The 18,648-nt window shown below is 38.6% G+C and overlaps 1 protein-coding gene across 1 annotated transcript; it reads left to right on the forward strand.

Annotated features, from left to right (window-relative positions):
- Window positions 1-910: 910 nt before the first annotated feature.
- ccdc28b (coiled-coil domain containing 28B) lies at window positions 911-18,648 on the forward strand. Its single transcript, XM_057858495.1, has 6 exons — window positions 911-1,074; window positions 4,898-5,167; window positions 9,342-9,511; window positions 9,608-9,762; window positions 13,849-13,871; window positions 13,943-18,648. The coding sequence occupies exons 2-6, from the start codon at window positions 4,932-4,934 to the stop codon at window positions 13,995-13,997; spliced, it is 639 nt and encodes a 212-aa protein (XP_057714478.1). The 5' UTR covers window positions 911-1,074; window positions 4,898-4,931; the 3' UTR covers window positions 13,998-18,648.

Consider the following 18,648-nt stretch of genomic DNA (forward strand, 5'->3'; position numbering starts at 1 on the left):
ATAATATATAAGAAAGACAGGGCATATGGTGGTAATGGATTGATTGTTGAAACAGGAGAATGTCATTGTCAGCGGCGTAAGAAAAAGGTTTTGATAAAATAGCTAAGGTTAGGCCGGCTCGGCTCTTTTTCTCGTCTTTTTCAGCCCTCGACACTATCCTCCTACCTACTACCCTCGAGACAGCCATCTCTTTAATTGAACATGTGAATGTTCTTCCACATCTTTACCAGTGAATTTGGTAACAGGGACATCGTTTTCAGACAGAATTGATAGGTTTTGCTCAGTAAACAACTAATTTGTACACTATTTCCATTCATTTACTATTGGGGACAAACGGGCGGTTGACCCGCCTAGCCATAATTGCTAACGTCATGAATAATAATGAGCAAAAGTGACGTGTTGCTTGCGTTACGCCATTGACTCCCTCCAGCTTAGCCACTCCGGAGGTCTGAAACTGTAAACTAGACTGAATTTGTTGAAATCAAACATACCGACTAATTAAACCCACGCGAACTCGAAGAGTAAACCTGATGTAAAAAATTCTGAACTTTCCTTTTAATACCATAAGATTGCTGTATTCATAGTGCATTTGCAGTTAAAATTGAATGAAAATCTTCCAGATAAGGTTTTTCCCCATGTCTGTCATGGGTAATTAAGCGTTTTCCATTTTTCACAATATTTGGAAAGCGTTGTGAACGTGTTTTGTGAGAAAACCCAGTAAATTTTTGTTTATTTATTTTCGATACGAGCAGGACGAAGACCCGAGGTCACTGCGTTTAGTTACGGTCTCCCAACGAGGTCAAGCAAGCGCTTTGTACCTTTCAGACACGACGCAGGGAACACTGTGTTCTATTGAAGGCACGCTGTCCCTTTAAGACGGCTCGTGGCTGCAGCTGCGCAGAAAGCATCGGTCATTTCAGCCGCACTTCAACATTTGCACGGATGCTCTCAGCTTGATTTAATCTTCCTTTACTGTTCTGACCTCCTAAAAAAAATTTTTTTTCAAGGAAGTGGAAACGTCACATTAGGAAATGTGACTGCAAGCTTTAAATTTCCTGGCACATAACTGATTAGGTAAGTAAAATGGAGACGCTTATATGGAGACAATGTTTATCATTCGTTTTTTTTTTTTTTTTTTTTAAATTTAAATCAATATTAAACCGCTAATCCATCGTATAAAATATAGTTTTCATTTGCTAAAGTGTCGTGAAAATCCCAATCACAAAGCCGAATTTTTGCTTGAGTCGTCTTTGGAGCTCAGTATTTGATCGTGACCCGAATTGGATGTTGTGAGTGGCGAATTGCAGCGGCTTCCATAATAACATTCATAGGATTCATAGCAGATCCTAGGTCATTTGTATAGTTTTGGACAGACGTTACAAAATTGCTTTGCTTGTCAGACACCAACACAATGTTATGTAATTCCCGCCCTGCAAAAGAAAGAATTGCTTTTCCTCATCTCACCATTAGAAATAATGACGTGAGATCTGCAATTTATGTATCGAGGAACTTCCCTTTTAAATCTAATCATGCTCAGTTTTGTATTAAAAGATGTAACATTTATGATTGTCTACACTGCAGTGGTTCTCAAGCTTTTGACACCCAACTACACTGAATATACTTCACAGCTGAGGTACTGAAATAGCCCCTAAAAGTTAACAAATTCTCTTTCAGGGACAGTGGACAGCTCTTCAAAAGTTGACATTTGACCCTTTATAGAGCAAATTGTAAATTGGTTATTTAAAGAACTTAAAATATGAGCTGTTATTATATATTTTATAAATGAATGCAATGTTAATAAAAAATCAGTTCATGAACTGACAATAAATAAAAACACACATTGATTACAGCCCCAAGTAATGCTCTAAAGTTGATTTCTTTTCACAATCTTCAACTTGTTGTCTGCCATTGATGGCAAAAGACATCCAATTCATTTAAACTGGGAGAACTGGCTGTGAATGCTCGTTTCAGTGCCGTTGACGGCGATCGACGTCCATTCAATTTTCACTGGTAGGGGTGAATGAACATTTCGGGATAGGTTAAATGTAGGGCTGCAGCTATCAATTACTTTTGTAGTCAATCAATCGATGAACTAGTTAGTTCAAATAATCAAGTAATTGGATCAGGAACATAAAAAATTAAAATACCTGAGCTGAGCCTCATACGGTATAGAAAATAAATAAATGAGTATCTAAGTACAACAAAAGAACAATTGGCTAACTTGCAATCAAAAGTCTGCTAGTTAAAGTCTATAAAATGCTAACTTATTATTATTATTATTATGTTTACAATGCTCTTAACAAATGGTTCAAACATATATTTCCACAAAAAACGGCTAAATATACCTCTAAACTAAATTACGGACGCATTAAAAAAACATTAGCTCAAACAAAAACTTTGCTTATGTTGGTCTTAACAGGGAGTAGCTGGATTCAGCCATGTGGAATGAGTTATGCCATATTCATTGTTGCCACTAGAGGGCAGTGTATCCACCCAAATCAATAAAACTAAATGCAGACACTTTCAAAACAAGCCATTACAACGCCGCTTTAAGTAAATGAATACTCGAAGCAGCCAAATTTCGAATCTTTTTTCCTAATCGACTTACTCGAGTTAATTGATTAATCGTAGCAGCACTAGATAACAGCTATGTGCACTCTGTCGACCAATATATTGGGCAACCGTTAAATCGGCCCAATAAATGGACTTTTTTGACATCACTCGATATAATAACTTATTTTCACTGTTTAGGTGATGATCTTCTGTTAATTGTGATTTTGCACCATACCAAGTGGCTGGTGTTACAAAAGGAAGTAGCAGAAAATGAATTTAACTTCTAATATATATATAACGAGTATTTCAATTGCTGTTCATAATCAACTAACAGAATTGGCTTTAAACATTGGCTATCAGCTGAATTAAAAAAAAAAAAATCTATCGACCATTGAAAATTCTGTATTGGTCGACCTCTCTAATTATGTGATTCTTTCCCATTGTAGTATTAGTAACTATGTTTATTCACTAACTCAATATTTCTCTAGTTTCATAAACTGTTTTATTCACACACCATACGTATGGTTGTGCAGGGATTTATCACATCCATGGTTTACTGCATGGGGATTTTTAGAGATCGTTCCGCATAATTGTTTTAAGAAATATCAGCACTAAATAAAGTGGGGCAAGTAAGTATTTAGTCAACCACTAATTGTGCAAGTTCTCCCACTTGAAAATATTAGAGAGGCCTCTAATTGTCAACATGGGTAAACCTCAACCATGAGAGACAGAATGTGGAACAAAACCCCAGAAAATCGCATTGTTTGATTTTTAAAGAATTTATTTGCAAATCATGGTAGAAAATAAGAATTTGGTCAATACCAAAAGTTCATCTCAATACTTTGTTATGTACCCTTTGTTGGCAATAACGGAGGCCAAACGTTTTCTGTAACTCTTCACAAGCTTTTCACACACTGTTGCTGGTATTTTGGCCCATTCCTCCATGCAGATCTCCTCTAAAGCAGTGATATTTGGGTGCTGTCGTTGGGCAACACAGACTTTCAACTCCCTCCGCAGATTTTCTATGTGGTTGAGACCTGGAAACTGGCTAGGCCACTCCAGGACCTTGAAATGCTTCTTACGAAGCCATTCCTATGTTGCAGTGGCTGTGTGTTTGGGATCATTGTCATGCTGAAAGACCCAGCCACGTCTCATTTTCAATGTCCTTATTGATGGAAGGAGATTTTCACTCAAAATCTCTCGATACATTGCCCCATTCATTCTTTCCTTTACAAAGATAAGTCTTCCTGGTCCCTTTGCAGAAAAACAGCTCCAAAGCATGATGTTTCCACCCCCATGCTTCACAGTGGGTATGGTGTTCTTCGGATGCAATTCAGTATTCTTTCTCCTCCAAACACGAGAAACTGTTTCTACCAAAAAGTTCTATTTTGGTTTCATCTGACCATAACACATTCTCCCAGTCCTCTTCTGGATGATCCAAATGCTCTCTAGCGAACCGCAGACAGGCCTGGACGTGTACTTTCTTCAGCAGGGGGGACACGTCTGGCAGTGCAGGATTTGAGTCCCTGGCGGCGCATTGTGTTACTAACAGTAGCCTTTGTTACTGTGGTCCCAGCTCTCTGTAGGTCATTCACTAGGTTCTGGGATTTTTGCTCACCGTTCTTGTTATCATTTTGACGCCATGGGGTGAGATCTTGCATGGAGCCCCAGATCGAGGGAGATTATCAGTGGTGTTGTATGTCTTCCATTTTCTAATAATTGCTCCCACAGTTGATTTCTTTACACCAAGCGTTCTACCTATTGCAGATTCAGTCTTCCCAGCCTGGTGCAGGTCTACAATTTTGTCTCTGGTTTCCCTCAACAGCTCTTTGGTCTTGGCCATAGTGGAGTTTGGAGTGTGACTGACTGAGGTTGTGGACAGGTGTCTTTTTTACCGATAATGAGTTAAAACAGGTGCCATTAATACAGGTAACGAGTGGAGCCTCGTTAGACCTCGTTAGAAGAAGTTAGACCTCTTTGACAGCCAGAAATCTTGCTTGTTTGTAGGTGACCAAATACTTATTTTCCACTCTAATTTGGAAATAAATTCTTTAAAAATCAAACAATGTGATTTTCTGTTTTTTTTTTCCACATTCTGTCTCTCATGGTTGAGGCTTACCCATGTTGACAATTACAGGCCTCTCTAATCATTTCAAATTGGAGAACTTGCACAATTGGTGGTTGACTAAATACATATTTGCCCCACTGTAGGTGAGTACAGTCTAAATAAAATTAAAGTATAAAACAATTGACGATAGTGAAAGGGACTTTATGACAATACATAATTTAGTATATATAAGTACAATATGTGTATTTACTAAATGGATTTCTCAACTTTGTGTAGAGAGTCACAGCAAGAAGACACCAACTGGCTTACAATGGAGGACAAGCGCAAGAAGAGGAGCCCCAAAGTGTCGCTCCCGCAGCCGCCGCCTCCCCCGGTCAACCCACGCAAGGTCTCCGTCCTGCCGGCCAGCAAAAGTGCCACCTTTTCCCTTGGCCTGCCGCAGCCCCCCTCCCCTAAAAACCGGGGCAAGTTCAAAAGGTCCATAGGGGCAACAGGACAGCCAAAAGAGGTGTTCGCTGGCGTGGTGGCTCCACCTAAGACCAGCAGGTAAACCTACAATCACATACTCTATGTCCGTTATAAATCTGCCTTCACGTCCAATCCATATAGACTGGGAGGGGCGAATGAATGAATGAATGAATGAATGTTCATTCGCCCCTCCCAGTCAGAATGGATGTGACATCTAGCACCGTCAATGGCATGTACAGTATACTACGATTAATTGATTAAATCAAAACTTATATATACTCTACATAAATGGAACATTTTCCATGTGTGTTCATTCCCTGTAGACACTGAAACGGCTGGGCGGATTTTGACAAAATTTTACGCAGTTGTACTGGGAATCTTCTTAAATGGGTTTGATCTCTGTAGGCTCCATTTAGTGCGGAAAATTCATTCGAAAATTTAAAAATGAACATAGAAAATGCTAATTTTCACTTTTTCACTCGAGCAATGCCAGGCCATACTGATAGTGATTAATAAATGAATCATCATGTATATTGATAGTCAATAAACCGTTTGGACACATAGTTGACCTCAAAATTGTGTAGCCTAATTTTTTTTTTTTTAGACTTTTTTGGCTGCCATTGACGGTACTAGAATGTTCATTTGCCCCCCATTTTCAATTGCAGGCAATAAAATAAGAAAGACCGTCATTTGTTTATAAGAATATTGCAATATTATAGTTTTGCTCCATTTATATGCAGAATGTTTTTAATGGTTTGTGTTGGATCGTTACCCAAAAAGCACAAAAAAGAAACATTGTTTATTTTTTTTCTATTTAGAAACTGCTTTTTTGACTGTATATCAGTTACGGATATCAATAATCGTTGTCGCCATATTGTGAGATAATTGTTACGGTGCGATATATCGAAAATCGTATCTTATTGTGAGGCACCGAGAGGTTCCCACCCAAGTCGGGTCACAACAACATCACAAGTAACCTAAACGGAACGGTTTTGGAAAAAGGCAAAACCCAAAACAGCCTTTTCCTGCATAAATGTACCACGAGAGTGAGTGGTTAATGGTAATCAGAAGGGAAAATTAAATAGGTGCCTCGCTTCTGTCAGTCTGCCCCAAATGGCTACAACAGAAGCTTACCGCCACCACAGTGAGTAATTAATGCTAGAGTTGTCAGATATTCAGCTGATAAAAGCATTTTAAAATGATATTGGATTATATCGACATCAATTTTGCATCATCAGTTTTTTGCCAATATGCATGTGGCAGTGCTGTCATGTCCACTTATTGCCTGCCTGTGTTTTTGGTGTTATGGCATTCCCTGCTGGCGCTTAGGTGTGATTAGCGTTGATAATTTCCAGCACGTTCTGAAAACGTCATGATATGTCGACGAGAGCTCATTGCGAATAGAGAGAGCTAAATGGACAAGCTAACGTCTGCAGCCAGTGTACCATAGGAGTTCTTACCACCGCACCACGTTGTTTGTGCCTTATACAGGCCTTGCTTGTAAGTGATATTCTTCCTTTTGATTTATATTCATGAGCGTTATTATATTTATTCATTATATTTATTATTATACTGCATATATTTCATTTTGTTTGCATTTGTGGTAAAATGTGGTTACATTTTTTCATTGCTTCCAAGCTGCACTACCAGTTGCTACTCAAATTGACACATGGTGTACATTTAGCTTCATTTATGACATTATTTAATGTTATTGACATACTTACAAAGCTAAAAACAACAAAACATTATCAGTGCACTTGACAAGAGAAAGATGACCACAGTATAGCGAATTCCAACTTTACTCCAGCGTTGACTACTCTTTAGAACAGGGGTCAGGAACCTATGTTTCGCGAGCCATATATGGCTGTTTTCATGAGTGCATATAGCTCTCTGCCAATCAGTCATCTTAAATGTGGAACCCGCCGGGTCACTTGACATGAACCAGCTATGATGAGCTGATGGCTCATTCGCATATTTATCTTGGACACTTCAAATGTGCGTCGCAATAATATGCTTCAAGTCAGGTCACGCAGAGATGGGCGAGATCGCTTCGTGCGTTAAGTCACCACTCGGCCAACAGCGGGGTCGGCCCCTCGCGACTCGATGCCGAGCAAACTGGAGTATATAAAATATTCATTGGGGAAAATTAAACCACGAAAGGGAACCGCGTGGTACCCCAAGTCACACAGGCGCTTCATTTTTGGGACTTTTCGGACTTTCAAATTGTCGCCACTTCCAGGAGAGCGAGGCTCATAAAACGACCGCCCGAAAGGCGCCGCCTGTCCTGGCCACTGTTACGCACACGTCACCGTTGTCGTCTCCGATTGTGGTTTCCTATTCCAGGAAATATTTGCGGCATCACAACATGTTTGTATTTGTTATTTTCCTTGTGGTGAGTGCACAACTGCGCAATGATTGTAACAACCCAAGTTACGATGTTAGACTTTGTCGTTTTCTCAACATTTATTTCAATCGGAACTCGGGGACTGCTTGCCTCCCGTGTAATGCATTCAAATGCGTTCACGAAAGAAACAGTGCTCACAAAAGGACTCGGACAAGCTGGCAAAAGAACATGGAATATACAGTATGTGTTCATATACATACATACATACAGTGGGGCAAATAAGTATTTAGTCAACCACTACTTGTGAAAGTTCTCCCACTTGAAAATATTAGACAGGCCTGGAATTGTCAACATGGGTAAACCTCAACAAGCCGCTGAGTTACAGAAAACGTTTGGCCTCCGTTATTGCCAACAAAGGGTACATAACAAAGTATTGAGATGAACTTTTGGTATTGACAAAATACTTATTTTCCACCATGATTTGCAAATAAATTCTTTAAAAAATGAAACGATGTGATTTTTTTTTTTCCCCACATTCTGTCTCTCATGGTTGAGGTTTACCCATGTTGACAATTACAGGCCTCTCTAATCTTCTCAAGTAGGAGAACTTGCACAAATGGTGGTTGACTAAATACTTATTTGCCCCACTGTACATATATACTGTATGGCTGTTGTGGAATCACATTTTAAAAATATGTTGGGTTTTGGCTCTCTCTGCCTAAAAGGTTACCGACCCCTGCTTTAAAGCCTGATTTTTTTCACTATCAGTCGATTTGTGTACCCACATACACAGCAAGGAAAGAATAGGGGCCTTATTGGCACTTTGCACATGATCCAAAAAACGGATTTTAATTTTCAACAATAAATATAGTGGTGCAATATAGGCAATTTTTCAATAACTTCATTTGAAGTTGTTCAGTTATTTTTCATAGAACGTTTATTTGGAAAACCTGGAAGTTGTTACATTTATCATTATTAAAGCATCCAGTGGGTCATCACCATACAATTAGCCATATTATGTTAAGTCAACGACCACATATATCGCTATCGGTTTGATATCGGTATCTGATTTTTGGAGTTGGACAATATCGGGATAATTGTTAAAAAGTCTTTATCAGACAACTCTATTATAATTATTATCATTAGGCCTGAACAATATTGAAAAAAACTATTGTTGCGTTTTTTTGGGGGGGTTTGCGATATATTGGGAAATTATATTGCGATATTAAAAATATATACATATACGTATATATTTTCTTAAAGAAATTTCCACTAGATGACTTGAATAAGTATTTGATTCACAAGGACCACAGTGTACAGTGACCCCTCGTTTTCCGCGTTTAGTGAGGACCAGAACCCGCCGCGATAACTGAAAAACCGCAAAATAGCGCCCCCTCCCAAAACAATTTTTTTTTTTGTGTGTGTGTGTGTGTTCAATGTATTTATTCAGATTTAGCATTTACTTACCTTGGCTGTGATTCCTGGAGTGACATGTAGAAATTACGAACTCCTCAAGATCACTTCTAGCGTTTATTGCCATGACATAACATGTCCGGCTGCCTCGAACGTCTCGACACACACACATTCATTCCAGCGCGTTAACAAGTTAAATGATGATTGACATGAGGCGCATGTGAAGTCGGCTTCTCTGGCAAGAGCAAAGACAACCATCTGTCAAGATCGTTAACTTTAATTAGTGCCACAGTGACTAAGGATCAAAGAGCTGGGAGGTGGATGTGCGAGCGCATGAAGTTTGTGGGATAAAAAAAAAACAACTATTGCACGTCCTTGCGATGGGACCGCACGTCGCGATGGCGATGTTTAAACGATATATCGTTCAAGCTTAATTATTTTAAATATTAAGGTATCTGCTGTTATGGTAGTTTTTGATTTCTGTGACTCTTCCAGGACCCACAAGGAGAAGCCAAGAGCTCCGCAGCCTGCCGGTCCCAGCAAAGTTGTCCAGTCATCCCCCCTACAGCACTCCTTTCTCACCGACGTGTCCGACGTGAGAGAGATGGAGGGAGGCCTCTTGAACCTCCTCAACGACTTCCATTCTGGCAAACTGCAGGCTTTTGGTAAAATAAATTGCAAGCGCTCATCACACAAAGTAGATCAGCAAAGATCAAAGCTCCACTGCTATTTTTACACACAAGATATGCATGTTTTTTTAGGTAAAGTGTGCTCCTTTGAGCAACTGGAGCATGTGCGCGAGATGCAGGAGAAGCTGGCGCGTCTTCACTTCAGCATGGACAGCCACGTGGAGGAGCTTTCCGAGGACCAGAGGAAGTGCGCCTCTGATCTCAACCTGGAGCACCTGCTCTGCAACGTAAGGCGAAATTAGGGGTGGGAACCTTTGGGTAACTCACGATACGATTTGCGATGCAAGGCTCAAGATAATCTTACAATTTTGCGATACATGGGTCAGGAAATCATTCTAGAATATTCTGCAATACAACTAATAGTAGGAGTGGGAACCTCAGGGCACCTCACGATACGATACGAGTCGCGATCAGTGTTGTTAATCTTACTGAAAAAAAGTAATTAATTATAGTTACAAATTACTTCTCCCAAAAAGTAATTGCGTTAGTAACTCAATTACCTGAGTGTAAGAATAATTAGTTACTTGGCAAAGTAATTGGTGATAATTACTTTTTTTTTCCTCAAAAAAAAAATAAAAAAAAAACATTGGCCACACTATGTGAAGTTTTTTTGTGAAGGTTTTTGGTACAATTGGCCCGAGCCCAATTCTTTACCCTAATTTACCCTTCACCCTGAATCAACTGTTAAAAGTTGTTAAAATTGCTCCCATTATTGCATTAGTTCCCTTCTCTCTACTTTCGACAAATGAAAGTTTTAAAACTATTTCATCATTTAAAGATAGATTCAAGTCAAGATTTTGCTGATTTAGAAGTATTTTAGATAAAAAGTTACTTAAGTTCGTTAGGAAGGTTCTCTACAACAGAGCCGTAATAAAAGGTCTACTGCTTTAAGATGGCGGCTGTTTACTAACGCATCTAGTGCCGTGTCTGTCATTTTGCATTTAGTTATATCTATATACAGTATATGCAGTGTTGTTAATTTTACTTTAAAATAGTAATTAATTACAGTTACAAATTACTTCTCCCAAAAAGTAATTGCGTTAGTAACTCAGTTAGCTGAATGTAAGAGTAATTAGTTACTTGGCAAAGTAACTAGTGATATTTTTTTTTTCTCAAAAAAAAACAAACAAACAAACAAACAAAAAAAAAACAGGTCACACAATGTGAAGTTTAAAGGATTTGGGGGACAATTGGCCCTAGCCCAATTCTTTACCCTCCACTTAACTAGACACAAGGGTATTGCGATAACTAGCTAGTAACCTTTGCTATGTGTGGAAGTCATTTAAAGTTGTGAATCAACCGTTAAAGTTGTTAAAATTGCTCCCGTTATTGCATTAGTTCCCTTCTGTCTACTTTAAACACGTGTAAGTTTTAAAACTGTTTCATCATTTAAAGATAGATTTAAGTTAAGATTTTGCCGATTTAGAAGCATTTTAGATTTAAAAAAAAAAAAAAAAAAAAAAAAAAGTTACTTAGGTTCGCTAGGAAGGATCTCTACATCAGGGCCTTCCTGAGAGGTCTACTGCTTTAAGATGGCGGCTGTTTACTAACGCATGTAGTCCTTAAAACATGTTGGCAATGCAGCTGTGTCCGTTTTTGCATCTAGTTCTATAATATGATCTCTACCGTGTCATGTGGGCGTAGTTTGTCGGCTATGGCTACAGTCAGGTATTATTGGAGCCACCTAGCATCGCGGTTGCAACGGCGTCTTCCCCACTGCTGCTCTGCTCTCGTCCCCGTGAGTCCGTTTCTCTCAGACTTTTTTTATTCAACCAACTTAGTAACGCATAGTAACGCACGCCTTTCCCGCCTCAGTAACGGTAACGGCGTTGCCAAGATGAGAAAAGTAATTAATTAGATTACTCATTGCTGAAAAAAATAACGCCGTTAGTAACGCAGTTATATTGTAACGCCGTTATTAACAACACTGGTCGCGATACAGGGCTCACGATAACGATTATCTCACGATATCACGAGACAGCGATTATTGATATATTGGTCAGAAATTGGATACATGATATTGTACGATACAACTGTTGAAACGAAAAAAAAAAGATATTTCAAAGTAGAAAAAATACTGTTTAAGTCATTTATTAAACAGTGACACCTTTTCTGTGCAACATTGCTGTAAAATATAAATCTACTGCAAATTGTGCATGTGCACATATAGAGGAAACAAACCACAACCACTGATACAGTATCTCTTGGAGAGATCATGATGAATGGCACCCTTAATTTCTTTAAAGTTTTAAATCTTGAAAAAAAAAAAAAAACTGTAGGTGTCAGTCAGCAGTTGAGCTTGGAGTGGGGCAATGATAAAATTGGTGGGTCTTTTCTTCTTATATGACCTTTGTTGCCAAAAGCATTGGTTTGAGCACTTCCACTATCTGCTTCAGCATTTCAGATGTCAGACTTGGTCAGTCAGTCTTCCTCACCTTAAAAACAACAAAATAAAACATAAAATATTAGCTACTTCATAGCTTTTGAGTTGAAATCCTGATTTTTTTGTGTTGGAAGTATTGAATTAAAAAAAAAAGAATTGAATGTATAGAGATTAAAATTCCAATAATTAGCTATTTTTAATATGTAGGCTACATTAATTATCATGCACATCACTTTATATATCTTGGAACCTATTCAAACCATTTTTACAGCTTATTGTATCAAAATGGCAGTAATAACAGTTTGTGTAGTAAACTAGATGGAAAGTAGTTCTCAAATATTATCAAATAAATCGGTAAATTCATGTGGGCTTGTTCGATATACATTTTCATCCAGTTTAGGGTCCTGGTTTATTTTATATCATTCAACACCAAATGTCATCAAAATAATACATATAAAATAAAAATCAATTACATTGCAAAACTTTCTTACCTCAAGTGATGAAAGTGAAGCAGTGAAAAAATCCGGTGTGCACTTCGTCACCAGCTCCCAGTGAACCTTATTTTTGTTAGACAATTCTTGCAAACAGCAAAGTCCTTGTTCACCTTACTTCTTTTCTTGTTGGTGTAAAATCTAAAGTCTGTCCCCATGTGTGATTTGTAGCAATGTTTTTCTCATTTTTTCCTCCACCGTTCTCACGAAGCTTTTTAACTTTTTCAACCCACTTGGAGCTTTCTCTCTTCTTCTCTAGACAACTTGTGCGCACTTTACCTTCACCGCCACTCCCGAGCGCCCCTAGTGGACCGCCAAGGAATTGCTCAACAAACATTGAGCAGTTTACAGCATCCATACGCCATTGTATGACCAATATGTTAAATTAAAGTATCAATACTTGGCGGGAGCATATCGATAACCGATCGGGTTGCAAAATATCGCGATATATTGCTGTATTGAGATATTGTCACACTCTTAACTAATAGACAGAAAAAAAGTCCTTTTCATCATTTCTGCTGTGAATAGGAATGAGTTTATCACTAGTAGACGTCCAATCCATTTGAACTGGGAGGGTGGCAGCTTCCCTCCCAGTTTGGGACTGAGCGGCAGTCACCTGTTGAGATGTGCGAAGGAATGTTGATCTGTGTTTTTCCTTCATTCTGGAGGGTTCTAGCGATAGGTTGGAGCTGCTGCATGTGCGGCCGTTTTGTAGCTTTGCCGTTGCAACGGCGGGTAGTCCTCTGCGAGCATTGTTTACATCATATTTGTGTTGCACATTTATGCCGTGAGGTGACGTGTTCGTTTAGCATCTTTGGGATGTGTTTTGTGGCCAAATTGACCACATGTGTATATGGCGTATTTCCGGGTTGTGCGTGCACATTCGTGCCATAAACCCTAAACTGAAATTCAGAATTTTTGACATTAGGCTTAATCTTCAAGGTAGTGTTAGTCAGTGGAGTTGACTTCAACAAATTCCATGCAGTTTGTCAGTTATTTGTTAGTTTCAGGGCTCCGGAGTCGCCAAGCTAGCACAAGTCGATGGTGGTTGAAATCAACTCTATCGACTAATTAAACCTCCGCCAACTCGAAGATTAAAAAAAATTGGTAAAAAGTAACCGATAAATTACTTTTAAAGTAACTTAGTTACTTTGATAAAGTAATCGGTAAAGTAAGTAGATTACTTTTTTGAGGCTTAATCAGTAATTAAATTAATTTTTCTGTGACAACACTGGTGGTGGCCCAGTATGCAAAGAAGAATTGACGCATTGTGGAAAATGCATGAATTATTCAATCAGCCCAGACAAACATTCTATACCAGTGTGGCTGAGCTTGTCTTCATGAAGAGGGAAATATTGACAAGCCGACAGCACGAGGGATCAGTGTCAGGTTCCGTTTCCATTTCTACACATTAAATGTCTTTCTTCTTCATCCTGCAGCTGGAGGAGCTAAGCACCTCAATGTATCCTTTCCGTCCGCTTAATTCTAAAACAACCCAAATGTTTGTGGCAATCCTTAATGTGGCGTGTTCAGACAAAAGCTCCACTTGGCTGAGAACCAGGACCTGCCCAAGACATCTGCTCCCTGACTAAATGGGGTGTTGAGAGGTTCTAACATCCCAGCAGACCCAGTTACCATGGACATAATCTGCGCAGCTGCCATAGTAACACAATGGACTCATTAAGCGGAGAAGGTATTTTTGTTATTAAGACATTGAATGTGTGGGCATAAAACACTATTCCAAATGCATTCACAGCACGAAAAAATCTGAAGGTAACTCTTTTTGGTATGTATTTAAAAGTGACATGTTCCCCTTGAAAACCAGATGGTGGTTTAGTCAGCCTGTTTTTATCTTTGCTAACATTTTGAACAGGATGTAATGAAATCTTATTGTAAGACAATCTTTACGGAAAACCAATTGTGTACTTCATTCAAATGTTCATCGTTGTGGTAGAAATTTATGGTTAATGTAACAATTTCATTTAAATTTCTGTCTTTGAGGGTTGAGCAACAGTATGATGTACAGTTTGTTCTTTTGTCTATGGAGTAAAAATGGCAGCTACTGTTTTGAGAATAAAGGTAAATTTTTGCTTGTCAACAAATGTTGTTCCCATGCGTGGCACTTTTAAGTTATTTCTAGCATATTATCTTGGGTTAACCAATTATTCCTTTCTCTCTTGGGACTCTATTAATAAAGACATTTGAGATTTCTACACTTTGGACTTCATTACGCTGGGCTCTCACCAAGGGCATAGGTTTTGTCTCAACATTGGTAGGGACGATATAACAGCAGGGCCGGCCCAGCCTATAAGCAGGCTATGCAGCTGCTTAGGGCCCCTGACCACTAGGGGGCCCCAATCTGGCAATTGTTTAATTTATATTCTATTTTGTTTACTACAGTTTGCTTTATTTGACTTTTGTGAGTTTTGATACTTAATTACAAGCTTGAAAAAATAAAAGTTCTTCCTTAACTTCTTTCTTTCCTCTTTTAGAAAAAGGTCTGGCGCTATCTACTGTAAGTACTGACAATCATTTGGGGTGAGAAGTTTGAAGTATGCAGTGCAACAAAATCTGATTAATATACAATATATGGACGTATGGGTCGGATTGCATGTATGGGTTTCACAGTACACTGTGACGAAATGGCGGGCCAAAAAAATATGGGCCCTTTGCATTATTTTGCTTAGGGCCCCCAAATGGCCTGGGCCGGCCCTATATAACAGTATAACCTGCATGTACACTTTTTGCTGAGGACGGGACATTAATAAGGCCAAACAGATTATTGAACAAGGGTCAGAGCCAGATTTCTCACGAGTATTAACCTAATTGATAGGCAAAATGATCAAAGCAAAAATGAATCTGTATTGACTTATACTAACTTTTATGTAAATTTGGTTCACTTGATACAACGCTCGATTCAAACCTTTGTTTTCAAAAACTACTAAAGAAACATTTTGAAGGAAAGTTCCTTTATTAAAAAAAGGGCTCTGGGGGACCTACTCATATGGAATAGACATATATAAATTTTATAAAGTTCATATATTTTTATATGGAACTCATATGTAAAGTATATGACACTCAAACCACATATATGATCCTTAGTAAATTTGTATATGATCCTTAGTAAATTTGTACAATGTGAAACTTGTATAATTTGGGAACTAAACCCAAATGGAAAAAATGGATATAAACTTCATAAATTTCATATACACTCACCGGCCACTTTATTAAGTACACCTGTGCAACTGCTTGTTAACACTTAATTTCTAATCAGCCAATCACATGGCGGCAACTCAGTCCATTTAGGCATTTAGACGTGGTTTAAGACAATCTCCTTGTGTTCAAACCGAGCATCAGTATGGGGAAGAAAGGTGATTTGAGTGACTTTGAACGTGGCATGGTTGTTGGTGCCAGAAGGGCTGGTCTGAGTATTTCAGAAACTGCTGATCTACTGGGATTTTCACACACAACCATCTCTAAGGTTTACAGAGAATGGTCTGAAAAAGAAAAAATATCCAATGAGTGGCAGTTCTGTGGGCGGAAATGCCTTGTTGATGCCAGAGGCCAGAGGAGAATGGCCAGACTGGTTCGAGCTGATAGAAAGGCAACAGTGACTCAAATAACCACCCGTTACAACCAAGGTAGGCAGAAGAGCATCTCTGAACGCACAGTACGTCGAACTTTGAGGCAGATGGGCTACAGCAGCAGAAGACGTCGGGTGCGACTCCTTTCAGCTAAGAACAGGAAACTGAGGCTACAATTTGCACAAGTTCATCGAAGCAATGATATTTTCTTCCTCAATATCGTTTAGACCTAATTTGTTTTACTAAAAAGTAACCAAATAATCCAGAAATGGCATTGCCAAAAGATACAAAAATATATACGTTTTATACTCCGCAACACTCCCGGAAGAAGTGGAAGTACTGTAATATGTTAGGAACTTTTGTTCAAAAAAAAACTTTTTTTTTAAATTCTGTATCAGATTGGGACAAAATTAGGTGACTGACTTGGGTGCAAATATATGCGATCGTGACATCCCTATACGTTACACAGATTTGTACTGGCTCATTAGATAGGCAATTTGGTTTGAGATTGGTACTTTTTTTAACAGTTGGATCCTAATTGTATCGTCCTCTATTCGCAAGCTTTGCCCTAAAGTGTGGGGAGAGAATAAGTTGTCATGCTGTGTTCCTTTGCCCAGTGAGAGCTGAGGGCGTAGGTTTGCATAGGGACGGTAGGGACATAACACTACCAACTTTTCAGGATGCTCAAATTGACCCCACCCATTTTTAAGCCATTTTATTTGCATTGTACAATGAGTTCAGTTATATGGGAAATTTTGATTGTCTTCCCAGATATTATAAGGATAGAATAGACCCTACCATTATTAAGTGAATTATTTCCATTATGTTCAGACTTAGATTTATCCCTTTTCACTTGCTGAATGTGCCGGTCCAATTTTTTCCCCCTCAAACACACGTTTGATTGGCTGATGACTTGACCCCCCATCCCTCCTCCCGTCATACAGACATACGCACACTCACAGAACCTCACCGACAGAAATACAGCGTGCCGCCTTCTCCATTCCCGTTGAAGAGGAAGTACATTAGACGGTGTTTTTGGCCAGCACAAGCCACTGTAAGTAATGTAAAAAAATATCAATGTTGTGGAGGTGGTGGAAACACCACTAATTTTGCTACTAAAAGTCTGACCTGAATCACGGTTAGCATAGCATTAATCTGTGTGAACTTGATAACCTGCAAAACTACTGCGGACAGGCCAGCCTCCACAAGGAACAACGAAGGCAAGCTAGGCGACCTTCATTTGGATCATTGTTTGCATTATGTGTATTACTGTAATGCAACACGGTGGCTTCAAAGTGTAAATCCCAACAATGGGTCCACTTCATAAGGAACACTAGCATGAACATGAACTGACATGGAAAAAAAGTGAAACTAAATCTCACATTAGAACTTCATGAGAGTACTATGGATGCGTCAGATGTAGATCGGTCCCAAATAACTTTTATATTCGAATACAGTACTTTAGTTTCAGTCTACCCATATGGAAAATAAATATAAACAACATATAAAAATTTACTACTGAAATCGATGTAAATTCTTATACTGTATGTCTCATACTTTGTTTTACTCTTGAAAGTGGCCACTTTTGCATACTTTTCATACAAAATATTCAAAGGATTTGTGTATGAAACAAGTAAAATTGATTTATGTGATATATATGGAAAACATGGCAAATTATCGTCTCCATAGATGTTTCATATGTTTTCTGCCTGTAAATTATCCTTTCCTTATATAGTTCATATATGTTCCATATATGCCAATTGATTAATACAAAAAATATAAATAGTAGTACCAACAACTGCTGGTAGTCAAACTGCAAAGTAGTCAGGGATTACTCTAATTGCTGAAATATTATAAATTACCATTGTAATACTTTTAAGAAAATCAATCGGTCGAGAGAGAATGAGCTTCCAGGGTTGGACAAAATGCAAACTTAATAAATAATTAATCAATAAATGAATAAACCAGTTTTATTCTACACATACAGTATCTACTAAGGATATTGTATAGGCAATTCGTCAAATATTTTAAGTTTCCAAAATATACAAGTTTCATATTGTACATATTTACTCAGGATCGTATCTGTAGTTTGTGTGTCACATGCTTTACATACAAGTTCCGGATGAAACATACTGTATATTGCCACCGCTCCAGACTTTTGTGCATTGGTGGCACATGTGGCCTACATTTCTTCTTTAGGTTCACCACTACAAAATAGGTGCACACACATTTTTAATTGCATCACCTTTAATTTGGGGTAAAAGTGGCTAGAAATTCCTGCCGGAACTCCCTAACAAAAAGGTCGTCACAGATGAAAACTGGTTTTACACATGCATTAGTCTACAGCAAAGGTGGGCAAACTATTCCACAAAGGGCCGCTGTGGGTGCGGGTTTTTGCTGCAACCCATCAAGAGGACACCTTTTCACCAATCTGGTGTGTTATAAGTGCAATCAGTTGATTGCAGTCAGGTGCTTCTTGTTTCTATTTCAACCTCATTGGTTAAAAGCTCTGTGCTGGATCAGTTGGAACAAAGACCAGGACCCACTGCGGCCCTCGAGGACCAGTTTGCCCACCCCTAGTCTACAGCATTACACTAACAAGGTGTAACAAGAAACTGATTTTCATTCAAAATTGTAATTTAAAGTAACATACAG

This window comes from Corythoichthys intestinalis, chromosome 15 (genome assembly GCF_030265065.1).
Source record: "Corythoichthys intestinalis isolate RoL2023-P3 chromosome 15, ASM3026506v1, whole genome shotgun sequence".
In the NCBI taxonomy this organism is placed as follows: Eukaryota; Metazoa; Chordata; class Actinopteri; order Syngnathiformes; family Syngnathidae; genus Corythoichthys; species Corythoichthys intestinalis.